Raw genomic sequence first — 19,054 nt, forward strand, 5'->3', positions numbered from 1 at the left:
TCATGATCTGAAGACTTAGTTATGTTTCTTTAGCTCAGGGAATATTCAGTCTATTAGTCTCCTCTCCCATCCCGTATTCCTTCATGTATGTTTTTGAACTCTGTAGAACGTTAGACTTCTAGGAATTACCTGTAGCTTTTCTCATAATTTTTGTCTTCCAATTCTCTGATTTGGGTTTTTGCAGTTTCCTGTCTGATGTTTGCTGCCTCCCCTGAGTATAGGTAGACCTTTTTTTTTTTTTTTTTTTAAATCTCAGAAGTTTCTCATTTGGGTGTTTCTTATTTCATCACTAAACTTTTTATTTTAACAACCTATTGCTCTTTCAGGTATAACTGAGAATAGGAGATAGTGTATGTTTTTTACTGATCTTGCAGTAAACGTGTTTAGTTTGCTTATGGTATTTTTGCTGTCGAGACCTTTATTTTTATTTAGTCAGATATAGAATTGTGTTGTTTTGTTTTTGTTTTTGTTTTGTTATCTCTACCCCCAGTGTGGGGCTGGAACTTATGACCCTGAGATCAAGAGTCACATGCTCGTGGTGCCTGGGTGGCTCAGCGTTAAGCATCTGCCTTCGGCTCAGGTCATGGTCCCAGGGTCCTGGGATTGAGCCCCGCATCGGGCTCCCTGCTCGGTGGGAAGCCTGCTTCTCCCTCTCCCACTCCCCCTGCTTGTGTTCCCTCTCTCGCTGTCTCTCTCTCTGTCAAATAAATAAATAAAATCTTAAAAAAAAAAAAAAAAGAGTCACATGCTCTACTAAAGGAGACAGCCAGATGCCTGTAGAATTGTGGTTTTTGAATCATATTAGGAGGCTTTCTTCACTCGTAGGATGTTCTTCTAGTACTCATATAGCTTCATATTTTATACTTAATTCTCATCTGTTTAGAATTTATCTTGGTATTCAGTGTGAGCAGTGGACCCAGTTTTATCTTTTTTCTTATGATGATCTGGATGTCGTTTATTAAAAGTGCTTCTTTCCCCCCACTGATTTGAGCTCATCAAGTATTAAGTGATTGGTTATTTATCAAATCCTGAGAATTTAAAGAGCAATACAGTGTATATTGTTTGTCCTCAGGGGGTGCACACTCTAGTGAGCTGAATGAATAGAGCCTTTTACGTTTCCTGGTGATCTCAGGAAATGTTTTCCAGGGCAAAGGGATTTGAATCTGAAACTTGAAAGTTGAGTGTGAGTTCTTCAGGGAAATGCTGAAGTGTGGGATTTTTTAGGCAGTAAAAGCATAAAGCATAAAAGCATAAAGGCCTGAGAAAATGTGGTACTTGAAGGCAGTTGTAACAGTTCAACAAGATTAGAACTGAGGACAAATAGGCAGAGAAGTGGGCTAAAATCAGTCATAATAGGCCAGGTTTACTGTGCTAGATGTGTGGCCTTTATCTCGAAAGTGATGGGGAGCCACAACAAGGGAGAGAGTAGTAGGTGACTTAGTTGATTTTGGGTTTTAGAATAATCCCACAGGCTTCAGTGTGAAGAATGGGTTGGAAGCTAAGATTGGAGGCTTTGAAAACTCTTCATGAAGAAACCGCTCTCATAATCTACTGTGGTGATACCCTGTGAAGGAAGCAGTGGATTTAAAGAGGGCAGAAAGGAACTCAGAGTTTAAGGGGGCAGAACTTGGTAATATTTGGGGGGGGCGGAGTCTAGGGGCTGGACAGAGAAAGAATTTATTAGGAGGACTACACTGAGCAATCAGACTCCTTCGGCATGAAGGGGAAAGCCAGAGTAAAAGCAGGTTTCTGGGGAAGGGTACTCAGTGTAGTCTAACTGTGTTATGGTTGATTCTCCGATAGGCACTTCAGGTTTAGAAATCTTGTGGGTACAAGAAATGGGATCTGGAATTTAGAGTACAGGTTGAATGAGAAGAAGAGATTGGGAGTTACTGGGTAGTGGATGAATTCACAGTTGTGGAGCAAGGTCATTCCTTCTCTTTGGATTTGCTTTTTAACTTTATTCTTTTAAAATACCTACTTTTTAATGTGCGATTTATGTCATGTATGTGTAATATATTAGCAATGTAGTAAGTACCTGTGTATAATTTATGAATAAATTTTTAGATTTTGGAGGTACATGCTCATTTTGTACTAATGGGAATTACTCAACTGGATGATGAATGTAACTTCATTTTCTGAGCCGTGTGATTAATTGAGGTTTTTTGGGTAACTTTTGTAAGTTTAAAATTAATTCAAAGTAAAAATTTTGCAAGAATAATGCAAAGAACTTTCATTTTCCCTTTATTCAGAATCCCTGATTGTTAACATTTTACTGCATTTGCTTTATCACTCTTATTCTCTGTGTGTGTGTGTTTTTCTGAATCCTTTGAAAGCTCTGTGTTCCTTCACCTCTAATTACATGAGTTTACTTCTTATTCTTGTGTATTATGAACCAGATTAGAATTATTAAATTAGGAACTGGTTGAAGTTATCATTTAAAACACTGTAACATAATACATATAGATTGTACTTTATTAAGTATAAAGGAACTGGTTGAAGTTATCATTTAAAACACTGTAACATAATACATATAGATTGCACTTTATTAAGTATAACGTTACTATTTAGAATAAAATTCATAGATATATTACACAAAGTATTTTATATGATTCATATTATATTGGTATTTCTAATTAAGATTGTATGAATGGTCTTAAAAAATAGTATGTACAGGAGGCTTTTTTTATGGGGTATTTAACTCTTGGGAATGAAACCATTATTTTTTTCCAGATTTTAAAGATTAGGGAAGAATATTTTTAGGCAGAAGCCATAAATAAAAATAATTCATGGCTTAGTGCCAGTGGGACCAGATGTACTTCTCTTCCTCTTAAAATAGTGTTTAACATTTTCCCAAATGAAAGGGATTGATGTAATGTGTGATGGTGTTAAGCAAAAGTGGATGAGAAAGACAGTTAATGAAGCAAAGAATGTTTTAGTGAAACATGTCAGCTGTTTAACCTTAAACTTTTTTTTTTTTTCTTTCTGAATAAACAGTATTGGTATAAGAGTTCACTATTTGGGCTGATTCTTTTTTTTTTTTCTTAATCAGAGTGGAACTTTATATACTGACTTCCTAAGTCATACCGGATATTAAACAGCTGGCTCAATGTAGGGTATGTTCTATCTAATGCTAAATTGAGAAGTTAGAATTTAGGGAAAATTTGAAGGTTTATAAGACTAAAAATATGTTGTATAGGCAGGGATACCTGGCTGGCTCAGTCAGTAGAGCATGCGACTCTTACTCTCAGGGTTGTGAGTTTGAGCCCCACATTTGTCATGGAGCCTACTTAAAAAATAATATGTTGCATAGGCAAACGTAACATGAATTGAAACAGAAGAAAAAAGTGTTTTTACCTCCACCACAAGTAAAAATTCTTGTTTTTCTGTAAACTCTTCAAGGCTCAGTGCATAACATCATTGTAATGATAGGGTAGAGGCAGTTTTGTATTCTGCCTTTTAAAATAGGTCATAAGCAAGTGTGTTTAAAAACAAAGCTCTGAGATCTAGAAGACTGCTAGAAGGTCAAGTCAGAGTCTAAAGTAGCAGAAGATTTTAAGTACGTTCATGAGATGTTCAAAATTTTCACTTATTATCACATTTAAAAAAATTAATCATTTCATTTGCAACTATAACCTGACTACATGTTGCTATTCCATAAATTTCAGAGTGGAGAAACTACCTTTGGGAACATGGGACTAGGAAGAAGATTCTAAGTGTTTTATATGTATTGGAAGTTAGTCCTTTAAGTTTGTAGCTTAGACCTCTGTTTGATGAAAGTAGAAAGTAAGTGGCTTTTTAAGTGAGATGATGTGGGACATTTACTCTGTGATGTAATGATTTAGTTTCATTTTGCTTTTCTTCATATGTATCACCATGTCTGTATGAAGCTCTACAGAGAATAGTGTAGTTTTGCTTGTCTTTGAATTTTATAGGAACGGAATCCTAAGTATCTGTGTTATGAGCCACGGAGGAAGTATTTGTAACCGTGAAAAGACAGGTTGAGCCAAAATGAGGGAGATAGTCCAGCTGAACTGTTGAGCCGTGTCCCTGTAGATAGTATAAATTACTGTAGATAAAAGGATAAGTCCGAAAAACTCTGGTCAGTTCTTTTCTTGCCCTTGTAATTCATCTGCAAGATCAGTGAGCCTGGATGATCTGGCATGACTGGTTAGAGCACAGCGGACCGCAGAGTATGGGCTTTTAGGGCCTGCACCTGTATGCCAGGCAGAGGGCATGCTGGGCCAGGTGTTGATCAGGGTTCCAGAAAACTATAGGACCAGTGTTAATGGTGGGCCTGTAGTCCCATCCACACCATGTAGAGTCACAAGTAGAAACCTTAGTTCACTGGCATTGTATTCCTGATCTGTTTGGGTGATGTTTTATTTATTGTTTACCTGCCCCCCCCATTTTACTTCCCCCCCATTTCTCTCTTTCTTTTCCCATAATGTTTCTCTCTCGAGCTTCACTTATGTCTGATTGATGTACTATAAGTGGTACATGTTTAAAATATGAGCTCAAGGTAATGAACATTTCCATCATCCCCATCATAAGCTTCCTTGTAATCTGTCTCCCACCCCGGTCCCCTGGCAGCCATTGAGGCTATAGATTCATTTACAACTTCATGAAATTGATATAAATAGCATCAGAGTATATACTTTTTTTGTCTTGGTTCTTTCATCATAACGGATTTTGTGATGTGCATCATCTGTGTTGTTCCATGTATTATTTTTCCTTTTTATTATTGATTAGTATCCCGTTGTATGGATAAACCACAGTTCATTTATCCTTTTACTGTTTGATGGGAATTTGGGTTGTTTCCAGCTTTGTGAGTAAAGCTGCTGTCATTGTTATAATGTACAAGTCTTTTTGTGACATGTTTTCATTTCTCCTAGGTAAGTAACCCAGGAGTGGGACGTTTGGGTGATAGCGTTGGTAGCATTTAACTTTAGTTCTTAAGAAAGTGCCAAACTGTTTTCTAAAGTGGTTGTATCATTTTACATACCATCTAGCAGTGTACTGTATGAGAGTTCCCGTTCCTGTGTATTCGTGGCAATGGTTGGTATGATTAGTCTTCATAATTTTATCCATTTTGATAGGTATATAGTGAAATCTCATACTTTCAATTTGCATTTTCATGATGACTGATGATGTTAAACATCTTTTTATGTGCTAATTGACCATTGGTGTCTCTTCCTTTGTGAGTTGCTTATTCAAACAATTTTTTAATTTGGTCCCCAGGACCACCCCACGTTCAGAGTTGCTAGATGGACTTACGGAACTCAGCCTATGCTTGTACTTACAACTAAGATTTTTTTTTTTTTTTAAGTGTATTTATTTAAGTAATCTCTTCACCCAGCCTGGGGCTGGAACTCAGGACTCTGAGATCAAGAGTCGCATGCTTTTCCAGCTGAGCCAGCTAGGCGCCCCATGTATAACTAAGATTTGTTATAGCAGTCTAGTAAGTATACAAAGCCTAGTCACAAGGGGAAAAGACACAGGTGTAGCCTGGAGGAATCTATGCTGTAGGCTTCTGTATGCTCTCTTCCTTATGTGAGGGGTCACACAAAGTGTATTCTTCCCCGGCATTGAAAATGTAGCATACGGGCAATATTTCTGCTCAGGGAAGCCTGTTAAGAGTCTCACACCCAAGGATTTCATTGGGGGCTGGTACCTTCTGTCTAGCACATACTTAGACTTCTAGATTACCCAGAAGGAAAGCAAGTATTCATAAAATCACATTGTTTGTGCAAGTAGTCTAGGCTCAATGAACCACCCTTCTTATCAGTTGACTAGGACTACTCTTAGAGGTAGATTTCCAGATGCTAGCCAAGGGCCAATTGGCAAGCAGGCCGTAATTACTGAGGATAGTCATCTCGGGCCTGCTGTGTTAATTCTTTTCTGCACAGTTTTTTTTTTTTTAATTAAACTTAAAAAATTCTTTATATGTTCTGCATATGGGTTCTTTATAATATATATTGCAAATATTTCCTCCGAGCTTGGGATTTGACTTTTTGTTTTCTTACAAGCATCTTCCCAAGAGCAAAAGTTTTGAATTTTGATGAAGTCCAGTTTATTGATTTTTACAATTTGTGCTTTTTGTGTTCAGAGAAACCTTTGTATACCCCAGAGTCACAGACTGTTTCCTGTATTTTCTTCTAGAGATTTTATAGTTTTAGGTTTTATATATTTTGGGTTAATTTTTATGTATAGTGTGAGGGTAAGGGCTAATGTTCTCTTTTATTTCAGTATGGATATCCAGTTATTTTAGAGCTACCATTTGTTGGGAAGATGTTCTTTCTTTGAATTGGCTTAGCGCTTTAGTTGAAAATCAGTTGACCAGATGTGTGTGGGTGTATATCTGGGTTGTTTTTTCCTATTGATTGAAATGTCCATCTTTTTGTTAATACCACATTTTTTATTACTATAACTTCATGACAAGTTTTCCTTTTTGCCCCCGATCTTTGTGCTTTTAATTTCTTTTTCTTGCGCCATTGCTGGGTAGCACCTTTGGCTCAACATCGAGTAGAAACGGTTAAGACGGGGGGCATCTGGGTGGCGCAGTCGTTAAGGGTCTGCCTTCGGCTCAGGGCGAGATCCCAGCGTTCTGGGATCGAGCCCCACATCAGGCTCTTCTGCTATGAGCCTGCTTCTTCCTCTCCCACTCCCCCTGCTTGTGTTCCCTCTCTCTCTGGCTGTCTCTATCTCTGTCAAATAAGTACAATCTTAAAAAAAAAAAAAAGAAAAAAAAAAAAAGAAATGGTTAAGACGGGGCTCCTGGATGGCTCAGTTGGTAGAGCATGTGGCTGTTGATTTGGGAATTGTGAGTTTGAGCCCCACATCAGGTGTAGAGATTACTTAAAGTGTTTAAGACAGGAATTCTTTTTTTTCTTTTTAAAAATATTTTATTTATTTGAGAGAGAGAGAGAGAGAGAACGAGAGGGGGTAGGGTCAGGGAGAAGCAGGCTCCCCAGTCAGAAAGGAGTCTGATGCGGGACTTGATCTTGGGACTCCAGGATCATGACCTGAGCTGAAGGCAGTTGCTTAACCAAGGAGCTGTAAGACAGGCGCTGTAAGACAGGAGTTCTAACCTTATTCTTGTTAGTGGAAAAACATCCAGTTTTGCATTATTAAGTATGATATTAGCTGTAGCTTTTTCCTATGTGATCTTAATTCGGTTTTGGAAGTTCCCTACTATGCCTAGTTAGCCGAGAGCTTTTATTTCGAATGACTGTTGGATTTTATCATGTGCTGCTTCTGCATTTTTTGAGGTGGTCAAAAGGTTTTTCTTTTATTCTGTTAGTAACGTGAGCTTCATTCATTTGCTCATTTTCAGTTCATCAACCTGGTATTCCAGGATAAACTCTACTTGATCATGATACATTATCCTTTTTATAAATTATGGGGTTTAATTTGCTAGTATAAAAGTTTTCTTAAGGTTGAGTAATTTCTTAAGTATTTGATAGAATTCACTAGTGAAATAATATGGGCTTAGAGTTTTCTTTTGGGGGAGGTTTTAATAACTGATTCAGTTTCCTCAATAGGTACAGGGTGTAGATTCTGTTTCTTGTGTCAGTTTTGGCGATTTGGATTTTTCAAGAAATTTTTCAGTTTCACTTAAATTGAAGTTCAAATGAAGTTCACGTTATGCGGTTAATCCTTTTTTAGAGCCGTTTTAGGTTCATAGCAACATTGAGCAGAAGTACAGAGATTTCCCATATACTCCCTGCCCTGACATATGGGGCATAACCTCTCCTCTGCCGGAAATCCTGCATCAGATTGCTACATTTGTTACAGTTGATGAACTTACATTGACACATCATTATCATCTAAAGAAAGTCCGTAGTTTACATTAGGGTTCACTTTTGGTGTTGTACATTGTACAGGTTTTGACAAATGTATAATGACATGTATCTACCATTATAGTATGACGCAGGATAGTTTCACTGCCCTGAAAATTCTCTGTGCTCTGTCTGTTCATTCCTTCCTCCCTTACTAACCTCTGACAACCATAGATCCTTTTACTGTCCATAGTTTTGCCTTTTCCTGAGTGCATATAATTGGAATATGTAGTAGTCTTTTCAGATTGTCTTCTTGCACTTAGTAATATGCATTTAAAAGTTACTCCATGTCTTTTCATTGCTTGCTAGCCCATTTTTCTTAGCACTGAATGATATTCCATTCCACACCAGCATTTGGTGTTGTCAGTGTTCTGGATTTTGGCTGTTCTAATAGGTGTGTAGTGGTATCTCATTTTAGTTTGCATTTCTGTGATTACATATGATGTGGAGCATCTTTTCATCTCTTTCTTATTTTATCTTTATTTTTTTAAGATTTTATTTATTATTTATTAGAGAAAGAGAGAGTGAGAGTGCACAGGCAGAGGGAGAAGCGGGCTCTGTGCTGAGCAAGGAGCCCTATGTGTGGGACTCGATCCCTGGGATCATGACCTGAGCTGAAGGCGGTCGCTTGACCAACTGAATGACCCAGGCGTCCCTTATTTTATTTTTCAAAAGATTTTATTCATTTATTTCTCAGAGAGCACGCACAAGCAGGAGGAATGGCAGGCAGAGGGAGAGGGAGAAACAGCTCCCTGCTGAGCAGGGAGCCGAGTGTGGGGCTCTATCCCAGGACCCTGAGGTCATGACCTGAGCTGAAGGCAGATGCTTAACTGACTGAGCCACCCAGGCGCCCCTTGAAGATTTTATTTTTTAAGTAATCTCTACATCCAGCGTGGGGCTTGAACTCACAACCCTGAGATTAAAAGTTACATTCTTCACTGTCTGAGCCAGCCGGGCATCCTATCTCTTTCATTTTTGAAGGGCTGTTTTGCAGGATACAAACTTCGATTGACAAGTTATTTTTCTTTCAGCACTTTACCTATATCTTCTCATTACCTTCTGGCCTCCATGGTTTCTGAATAGAAATTGGCTGTTAATGTTACTGAGAGTTCCTTGTATATGATGAGTTACTTCTTTCTCCCTGCTTTTTAGATCCTTTCTCTTTTGACAATTTGAATATAAAGTGTCTTGGTGTGGATCTCTTTGAGTTTATCCAGCTTGGAGGTTGTTGAACTTCTTGGATGTGTAAATTCATGTTCTTCATAAAATTTGGGAAGTTTTGGCCATAACTTTTTCATAAATTTGGTGTTCTTTTCTCTCTTTTGGAACTCCCATAATGTGTATATTGGTAAAATTGGTGGTGTTCCATGGGTCCCTTACACTGTGTTCATTTTTCTTCATTCCTTTTTCTCTCCTCTGGAATGGTTTCTATTAGTTTTATTTTTTTCCCTCTGAATGGGCCATACTTTCCTGTTTCTTTGTATGCTAGGTAATTTTTTGTTAAAAACAGGGCAGTTTGAGTGTTGTAATGTGCTAATAACTCTCGTAGTTAGATTCTCTCCTTTCCCCAAGGATTGCTGTTGGTGCTTGATGAAGGCTGCAGTCATTTGTTTGCTGAATTTTCCAAACTGCTTTTGTAAAGACTCTATTCTTTGTCAATATTGTCTTTGATGTCTCTGTGCTGTTATTCTTCATGGCCAGCCAGTTCTCGGAGATTTCCTGTTTTACTTTTGTTAGAAGATGTTTTGTGTATTATATCAGCATTTTTAGTTCTTTTCGGCTGGATGATTCTGGACACTTAGCCCAGGATATTTCCTGTAATGACTTTTTTAAGCATCATTTCAGGTTTTGGAGATCAGAGATAAAGTACAGGTCTCTTTAATCTGACTTGAATCAGAAGTCTGGAGAGAGTGTAAAAGCTGTTGATTTTGCCAAAATAAAGCTCATTCATTTCTTAAATTGAACTAATGTAACATATGGAATCAGATCAGTTTCTGGAACCAGGTGTTATGAAAGAGCCCTGGGCTTAGGAGTTAAATAGCTATGTCCTAACACTCTGTGACCTTGGGGAAAGGTACTTCCACCTGTACTACTACTTCTGGGAAAATGTTTCTTGCTCTGCTGACACTATGATGTAGCTGTGAGAATCACAAGATATGTGATAATGGAAGCTCTTTGAGAAATTAGAAGTGGTGTATAGTACTTAACAACATGAAAAATAGATTGCTCGCTTGTTCTATCAGAGGTTTTCTTGATAAAAGTAAAAATGTAGATATTAAGGTAGACATATTCTTTGCACATTTATTATACTAGTTTGCCATCACCTCCAGCTCTTAAGGAAGGCCCCAAAGAGCTAGGTCTTCTGTTTCAACTCAACTCGTATCTGAGACAGTGTATTTTATGTAAACCTGAGGACTAACAAAATGTTGTAGTGTCGTTTGAACTGAAGCCATATTTTATCAATTAAACATTGATAAGATTTGCTTTACTTTCCTACTCACTGCAAGTGTTTGGTATGTATTTACTAATTGACATGCCTTTGTTGTGATGTTAGAAACTGCCTCAAAGACAGGAAGAGTGAAAGGCTGTTAATGAAGTTAGCTGGAGAACTGAATAATATTTACTTTGTGAAATTGATCTTTTCTTAAAATATTTATAGAAATGTAAAACACAGTGCTGACTTATTTTAAATCAATAATCAGAACTTAGTGAAATTATTATTTCTCTAAAGGAGGTTCATTGAGATGGTTACCTATATTCAGGGACGTGCATTAAATTATTTGGAATTTATTTTCAAACTGTCACAGGAACTTAACACATTTTAATATATAACTTTGGAATACATGTAAATACTTTGAAGGTAAAATTTATTGTCAAAGCCATTTCTACAAATGAGGCTGTGTATTTGGACTGGGTAGTATTATTTTGGGACATTTTAGATGAGTCACAGTCTGTAGGCTATCTCTCTCCGACACTTTGGAATTTCTGTCCAGTAAGTGTGACTGACTTCATGGCAGAGATTCTCATGAACTTGGTCAGTCTGGTGTAATGGAAAGAATATGAATCCGAGGACCGTCACTTTGGCAATCACTTTCCTTCATTTGATTTAGTAAACCATGCTGTGTGGTAAATAAGTTTTAGGGAGAAGGAAGTTGTTAAGAGGCATATAGTTATCAGAAAAGGAGTTGGACCTGATCATTGGTTTTATAATTGTTTCTTGCAGAGCACCTGAGTGACTGAGAGAACAGAGGAATAAATGGGGAGGTTTAAGAGGAATCTGTTGTTCCCAAGTTTTTCACTTTGAACAGTTTTTCTTGATTGACTTCCTTTTGAGCTTTCTGCTCCTAAAAGAGTTGTGTGGCAAAGAAACATTAGAAAATTGTTGAATTCGGTGAACATGATGATTCCTCCAATTTTCGGTATTTTATGATCTGTATCTGAGAATAGTATTGTTCTGCTAAGATCATGCAAAATTCTAGGACTTTTTGGAATGGGGAAGGGTGAAAGCCAAGATTAGCATGTAAGTCAAACAAAAGGACTTCTGAGGACAAATCACCAGTCTGTCACTACAGTGACTGGCGCTCTTGAAGTCACTTCAGAAGTTCCTGGTGTCCAGGAGATCCCATCTAGTGGGGGAGGGTGCGGCTGGAGACTTCAGACTGCATGCAGCATGGCTCTTCTTTAAACCTTGTCTTACAACAATCAAATTTAGCAAATTTAACATTGGGACAGACATGCTGTTATTTACTATATAATCAGTCTTCACATTTCAACAAATTGTCTCAAAAATGTCCTCTTTAAGATCCAAACCAGGATTGCACATTTTATTTAGCTATGTCTCTTTAGTCTTAATTTCAAATAGTTCATCCTGTCTTTGTCATTCATGACTTATATTTTTGAAACATATAGTATAGGCAAGCATATTTGTAAAATTCTACCATGTTATTACTTGGAGATGAAATTTCTTCATTCTGATTGCTGTATAAGGGGTTGGTAAATTTTAGAGGGACAGATGGTAAATATTTTAGGCTTGCAAGCCATACAGACTTTGTCATAACTAATCAGTTCTGTTGTGGCATAAAAGCAGCCAAAGATAATATCTAAATGAGTAGGTGTGACTGTGTTCAATAAAAATTTATTTGAAAAAATGGGCGGCATTGTCATTTCTTGCCATATAGTATTCCATTGTAGGAATATTCCGCAATTTATTTATCCATTCTGTCATTGATTGGCTTTTAGGGTAATTTGCAGTTTAGAGCTATTGTCATTATTGCTGCTGTGAATATTTTTGTATGTATATGTCTTTCGGTAAACGTATGTATTTCTGTTCTATCCTTAGGAATGTAATTGCTGGGTCATGAGTGCATGTTCAGCTTTGGTAGATACTGCTAATCTTCCAGAGCAATTGTACCAATTCATACTCCCACTGGCAACGTACAAGGGTTCTAATTCTTTACTTTCTCACCCATGCTTGGACATTTTTTTTTTTTTTTTAAGATTTTATTTATTTGACAGAGATAGAGACAGCCAGCGAGAGAGGGAACACAAGCAGGGAGAGTGGGAGAGGAAGAAGCAGGCTCCTAGCAGAGGAGCCTGATGTGGGGCTCGATCCCATAACGCCGGGACCGCCCTGAGCCAAAGGCAGACGCTTAACCGCTGTGCCACCCAGGCGCCCCTTGGACATTTTCTTATTTTAGGTTTTTTTGTTTTTTTTTTTAAGATTTATTGAGAGAGAGAAAGAGAGCGTAAGTGGGGGGAGGGGCAGAGGCAGAGGGAGAGAACCTCAAGCAGACTCCCCGCTGAGTGCAGAGGCCAGCGTGGGGCTTGATCTTATGACCCATGAGATCATGACCTGAGCCCAAAATTATAAGTCGGACACTGACTGAGCCACCCAGGTGGCCCCTTATTTTAGTTTTTGGGTGGATTTATGGTGATACTGCATTTTCTTTAGTTGCTGATGACCAGTGAAATTGAGTACCTTTTTGTATTTATTGATCATTTGGCTGTTCTCTTTATTGAAGTGCCTGTTCAGATCTTTTCCCCATTTTTTAAAATCTAGTCATTTATCTTTCTCATTTAAAAAAATTTAATTCCATAACATACAGTGTTTTATTAGTTTCAGGTGTACAATATAGTGATTAAACAATTCTGTACATTATTCAGTGCTCATCATGATTGATGGACACTTGGGCTGCTTCTATAATGTGGCTATTATAAATAACGTTGTAATAAGCATAGGGGTGCATATATCCTTTCAGATTAGTGTTTTTGTATTCTTTGGGTAAATACCCAATTGTGGAATTACTGGTCCATAGGGTAGTTTTATTTTTAACTTTTTGGTGAACCTCCGTACTGTTTTTCACAGTGGCTGTACCAGTTTGCATTCCCACCAAGAGTGGGAATGTTTCTTTCTTTTCTTTTCTTTTTTAAAGGAGTTTTTCTTACATGTTTTGATTATGAGTCCTGTGTCAGAAATATTTATTGCAAATATCCTCTTGGTAGCTTATCTTTTTATTCTCATGATGATGTCTTTTGATGAACAGAGGTTCTTAATTGTAATATAGGGCAGGGATCAGTAAACTTTTTCTGTCAAAGGCCAAGTGGTAAATAACGTTTTATATGCAATGTCTGTAAAAGGCCAGATAGTAAATATATAGTCTCTGCTGCAGCTTCAGTAAATATATAGTCTCTGCTGCAGCTTCTCGTCTTTTGTGTGAATATAGCCTCAGACAATGAGCATGGATTTTTTTCCAATAAAACTTTATTTACATAAACAGAAGCAGGTTGAATTTGGCCTGTGGGCTACAGTTTGCCCATTGCTGATATAGAATAATCTATAAGATTTTTTTTTATGCTTAATGCTTTTTATGCCCTTTGTCTATTCCAAAGTCATAAATATATTCTGTTGTATTTTTCATAGAAGCTTTATTGTTTTATCTTTCACCTTTATAACTATAATCCATCTGGAATTGACCTGTGTGTATCATGTGAGGTGTAGAGGTCAGCATTCCTTTTTTTTCTTCTTTCTTTCAAACATGTGCATCTCCGGCTGTGGCTCCTATGTTTTGATGTGTGATGTTTTCATATCATTTATTTCTCAAGTATTTCTGATTTCTGTTTTGACTTCTCCTTTGACTCTTGCATTATTATTTCAAAAGGTGATTGGAATGATTGATTTTTATTATAAATTTTGAATTTTGTTACATTAAGAACATATTTTAATATTTTTTGTAACTTGTTGAGATTATTGGTGTTGAGAAATCTGTCAGTCCAGTTGTTTGGTTTTTTTTAGGTACTCTCTTTTCTTCGGGTTGCTTTTAAGACCTCTTTGTCTTTGCCGTTATGCAGTTGCACTATGGTATGCCTCTGGGTGTAGGTTCTGTTATGCATTTTTAATATATTCCTCAGGGCTGATATGTTTCTTGAGGCGCCTGGGTGGCGCAGTCAGTTAAGTGTGTGACTCTTGATTTTTGCTCAGGTCATGATCTCAGCTGCCTGGGATTGAGCGCCTGCATTGGGCTCCATGCTCAGCAGGGAGTCGGCTCGAGGATTTTTCTCTCTCCCTCTGCCCCTCTCCCTGCTCTAGCATTCCCTCTCTCAAAAATAAATAAATCTTAAAAAGAAAAAAATTACTGATACGTTTTTTGAAGCTGGGGATTTAAATCCTTCACAATTTCTAATCCTTCACAAATAAGTTTTAAACTTTTCTATGTGTAGTTGTGTAATCTGCTATATAAACTGACAATTGTGCTTTTACTTTCATTGAATGGTGTGTGTGCTAGGAGTTACATGTATATCTTTTTCAAATCTTTCTCTTTAGTGTGTTTTAATCACTTTACATATTCTAATTGTACAAGTCCTATCGTATTTTTTTCTTCTATTTGAAATGTTAGGATTCTTTTGTTTTTTCTGTTGACTTAAGGGAACAAAACATAATTAAGATTTGTGTGTTTTTTGAGTTTTGGAACATCAGCCCTTCCTTCAGTGGAATTTTACCTGGGAATCCTGTTGGCCTGGCTGAGAATTTGCTCTTTAAGTCACTCCAGAGGACCTGCCAAAATTAGGACCGATTCTTATGTTAAATTGTCATGGGGTTCCTAACTGAGTGGTTAGTTAAATTTCAAACTCAAATTATCTTGAGATGGAACCTTGTTATCTTCTTTGCTGGCAGGTATTTTTTTCTAGGTCATCCTGTCCCTTCTGGTGCAACCTGTTGGTAGCCCTGACTCTACATGCCTGTATGGTGGGTGATTGCCTTAGTTCTGACGTCCTCCTTTGCTTATATCTGTAGTCTTATTTCCTGTCCTGCATCGACAGTGAAGAGCTAACCTTTATCTTATCAACGTTGTCATTACTTGCCTGTTTAGTCTCATTATCCCCGCCCCATGTCACCCTGGCGTGGGTTTTTTTTTTTTTTTTTACCTCAGAAGACTGCCACTTTGATTTTTAGTTTGATTTTTTTTTCTTTGATTTTTGCACCTAGGGATTTCCTTTCTTCCTAGAAATCCAGCTACATTTAAAATAACATCTGTTATATTTTGTCCAGCATACATTTGAAGTGGTAGGGTTTTCTGTTATTCAGCCTGTCACATTGCTGCAGCCAGCAACACTTTTTCATCTGTAAAATGGCATGAAGAGTCAACTTCGTAGGATTGTTGTGAGGAGTAAATGAGGTACATTATTCTCATCTAAGATGCCAACACTATGGAATTGCCACGACTTGTGCATTTTTTCAGATGAATAGTAAGTTGTCAGTGATGTATATACGGTGCCTCATGGTAAATTTAAATTCTCAGTAATTGGTAGCAATGATAATGCTTTTTGTTCTCCCCAGGAATAAGAGTACTACAGCAATAATTAGCTATGATTAGAGGTGCTAATTATAAGACTATTATAGTTTCTCTTATTAACAACATTGGGAAAAATTTCTAGAAAGCACTATCTGAACTCCAAAGCAGTTAAAGTACACAGAGAAATGTAAGGAATATTTGATTGTCATATTTTGTGAAGTAAAAAGGTTCTGGACTCTCAGTGACGTGCCTTTTTTCCCCACAACTTTTCAAGGTGTGAAGATGACATTGTGATTTTCTGTGAACTTTCTTGGTGTCTTGGATGTACTCAGTTTCTCTTCCTCTATTCACTTTCTCATGTTTACTGTCTTGCACCATCACATTGATTAATAGACCAGGTCACGGCATTAATAGATGTGAAAGTTCTACGTACCAAGTATACATCCTCCTCCTTTTTTCTAGTTAAGACAAATTGCCTTTAATAAATAAGCCAAAGAAATAAATAAGGACACTATGGTACACATTTTAAGCACTTTTAAGTATTGCAGTTAGATTTATCTTTTCCTAGATTTCATCAGCTCAGCAGAATTTTAGGTGGGCTATAAATAGGTAGGATGAGACCACTTATGTACATCCAGAATAAGATTAGATTAATTTTCCAAATAGTTAACCAGAGATAGAACAGCTTATCAGAAGCAGTGTAGTCACACAGCTGGGAATAGAAGCAGCGTGTTAGCGCTGTCCTTGATCCCCTGTCTCTGATTGGGGTGTGTAGCTACTGAGATAACTTTAGGCGAAGCAGCAGCTTGCTGGCTCTGGAAAGCTCATGTTTTAGAATCCTCTTGCCCTTTTATTCTGTACATTTTTCAATACTTCTCAGGAGGAATTTACAACGAACAGTCCATGCTGCTCCTTCAGAGAATGTCTAAGAACGTGAGCTCTTGTATTCGAATTAACATCCAGTGTCAGTTAGGACAAGCCTTCTTCAGGGTGGGGGTGGTTGGGATGAGAGTTGGGTGAGGGGATACAGTCAGGGCCCCATGGGTGTCCCTGCCAAGTCTCTTGTCTCAGCCTCCAACTTGCCGTCCCCTGACTTCGATCTGCTACTTTTTTATCTGGGTGATTTTGATACTGAGCTTAATCATCAGGACCAGAGTCCCAAGTCCATTCCCATGTGGGCTCTAAGAATCCTTGATGTCTGCTGAGTGTCCCTTTTTGGTTTTTTTCTGTCACATCCTTATGGATTTATGTTTTCCTTTTTGCACTTGATTACTGGAACTAGTGCCCTTGACAGGTTCCCAAGTTTCCCTCTTTCTTTCCCTTTATTCAGATGTTACCTCTGGAAAATTGGAAGTCTTAGTTTCTACTTCACTCATCATTTGTTCCTGTAGTGGTTGATACAAGTTACTGGGTCTGTGTTGAGCATATATCTAATATTTTAATTTCTCATATTTACTACCTGTCCAGAAATTGACCTTAAATTATGTGTATAGATGTTTTATTTTTCGGGTCTGGTCTGGTCAATGTGTAGCACGGCTATGAGTTTTTAAATTATTTTAGTATACTTGAACTATTGAGAAAAGTTTTACCGATTACCTATATTGTCAGGCACTCTGTTGAATGTTGATGTTAAAGATTTGACTAGGACACTGTTCCTGTCCTCAAGGAGTTCATATTGCAGGCGAATGTGTAAACTAGTCATCTCAGTATTATGCTGTGAGTGGTTTGCATGTGCGCACAGTAGTGATACGCATGTGTGGTTGGAGAGAGCATTTTAGCCCAGTCTCTGCGGCTTCAGGGAAGGCTTAGTAGAACTGTTTCATTCTATTCTTGTAGGTACCTACCAGCACATTATTCTAATTTAAGATGCCAACACTACAAAATTGTAATAACTTGTGCATTTTCTCAGATAAATAACATGTTGTCAGTGGTAAGAATTGCACCTGGCTGTATTTGTTTAGGAATATGTAATGCAACATTTGAGGTCTACTGGGAATAGTGTTGGGCAAGAAATTCGGAACTCAAACCTATGTATTTAAAAAGCCAACAGCATAACCAGAATGACTTGGAGGGCTTACTTGTTAGCTTATTTTGAAAGAGCTCATCTTTGATTCTTCTTAGTATTTTTTATTTTAAAAAATATTACTTATTTTTCATTGTAGTAAAATATTTTAATCATTTTTATGTGTGTAGTTCAGTGATATTAGTATATTCACATTGTAGTCCAGCTGCTACCACCATCCATCTCCAGAACTTCCTCATTTTCCCAGATTGAAACTCTACTCATTAACAGTAACTCCCCATTCCTCGCTCTCCCCAACCCCTAGCAACCACCATTCTGTTTTCTGCTTTCTTATATTTGACATCACACAGTTCTTTCCATTATATTATTTTGTAAGAATCATTTTCAAGGAAAAAAATGCATGCTATATTTCTAATACTTCCATCTTATTGGCCTATTTGATGATCAGTTTATATGAAACTTTTACTTCCATAATATAGAAGTCATTCAGCATTTGATTTATTTGAGCATACTTTTATAATCGATAAAGTGCACATCTCTTTTAAATTGTTGCACAGATTTTAGCTATAATTTTATATATAATTTATAGTTACACTGTGTTTCATGGTCATTGAAAATATTATCGCAAGAGTTCAGTTATAATTTTTGCATGATTAAAGTCAGGGACCTAAATTGGGAAAAAAGTCTAATGTATACTAATATTTCTTACTCTGTAGGAAAATCATATTGTTGGAAACTGTATTTTACTAGAATTTTATACATTTTAAAAATTGTATTTTAAATTTACCAGTGGAGTTTGTAGTGTATCGATATTCTGTCCATTAGTGTTTCCTGCTGAAATGTTTTGACTTATTTTTTATAAATTTTGTTTTTCAGAGACTGTTTACTAAACGAGTGATATGTTAATTGAATTAAAAAAATTTTTAATCCACTTTTGGAAAAATTTCCTTATACCTTACTTGGTTCCAGAAAGTTATTTAAGGAGGTTAAGCTACCAGTTGTTTATATCTTTTGAGTTTATAAAACTTTTTTTTTTTTTTTAAAGATTTTATTTATTTATTCGACAGAGATAGAGACAGCCAGCGAGAGAGGGAACACAAGCAGGGGGAGTGGGAGAGGAAGAAGCAGGCTCATAGCGGAGGAGCCTGATGTGGGGCTCGATCCCAGAACGCCGGGACCACGCCCTGAGCCGAAGGCAGACGCTTAACCGCTGTGCCACCCAGGCGCCCCTGAGTTTATAAAACTTTGAATTCAGACATGACTAATTTTGTCAGAACTTTTATTTTTCTCATGTGTAACTTGTATCATTTTTAGGCAAAATGTTTCATGGATTTCAAAGCTGGAGGGACCTTGTGTCACATTCTTGGGGCTGCTTACAAGTATAAAAATGAACAGGGATG

General features: G+C 37.2%; 1 protein-coding gene across 4 annotated transcripts in view; it reads left to right on the forward strand.

The window, feature by feature from the left end:
- Positions 1-19,054, forward strand: part of SMARCC1 (SWI/SNF related BAF chromatin remodeling complex subunit C1) — a 169,530-nt gene that overhangs the window by 8,920 nt on the left and 141,556 nt on the right. For 3 of the 4 annotated variants that reach the window (XM_087867088.1, XM_045778834.2, XM_087867089.1), the window contains exon 3: positions 18,969-19,054. The exons of the other annotated variant lie outside the window; for it this stretch is intronic. In XM_087867088.1, coding sequence (XP_087723214.1) covers positions 18,969-19,054 — 86 coding nt within the window. The remainder of the gene's footprint in view (positions 1-18,968) is intronic. 4 annotated transcript variants of the gene reach the window in all.

Source organism: Ursus americanus, chromosome 14 (assembly GCF_024610735.1).
Source record: "Ursus americanus isolate L20-20 chromosome 14, mUrsAme1.1.p, whole genome shotgun sequence".
NCBI classification, from domain to species: Eukaryota; Metazoa; Chordata; class Mammalia; order Carnivora; family Ursidae; genus Ursus; species Ursus americanus.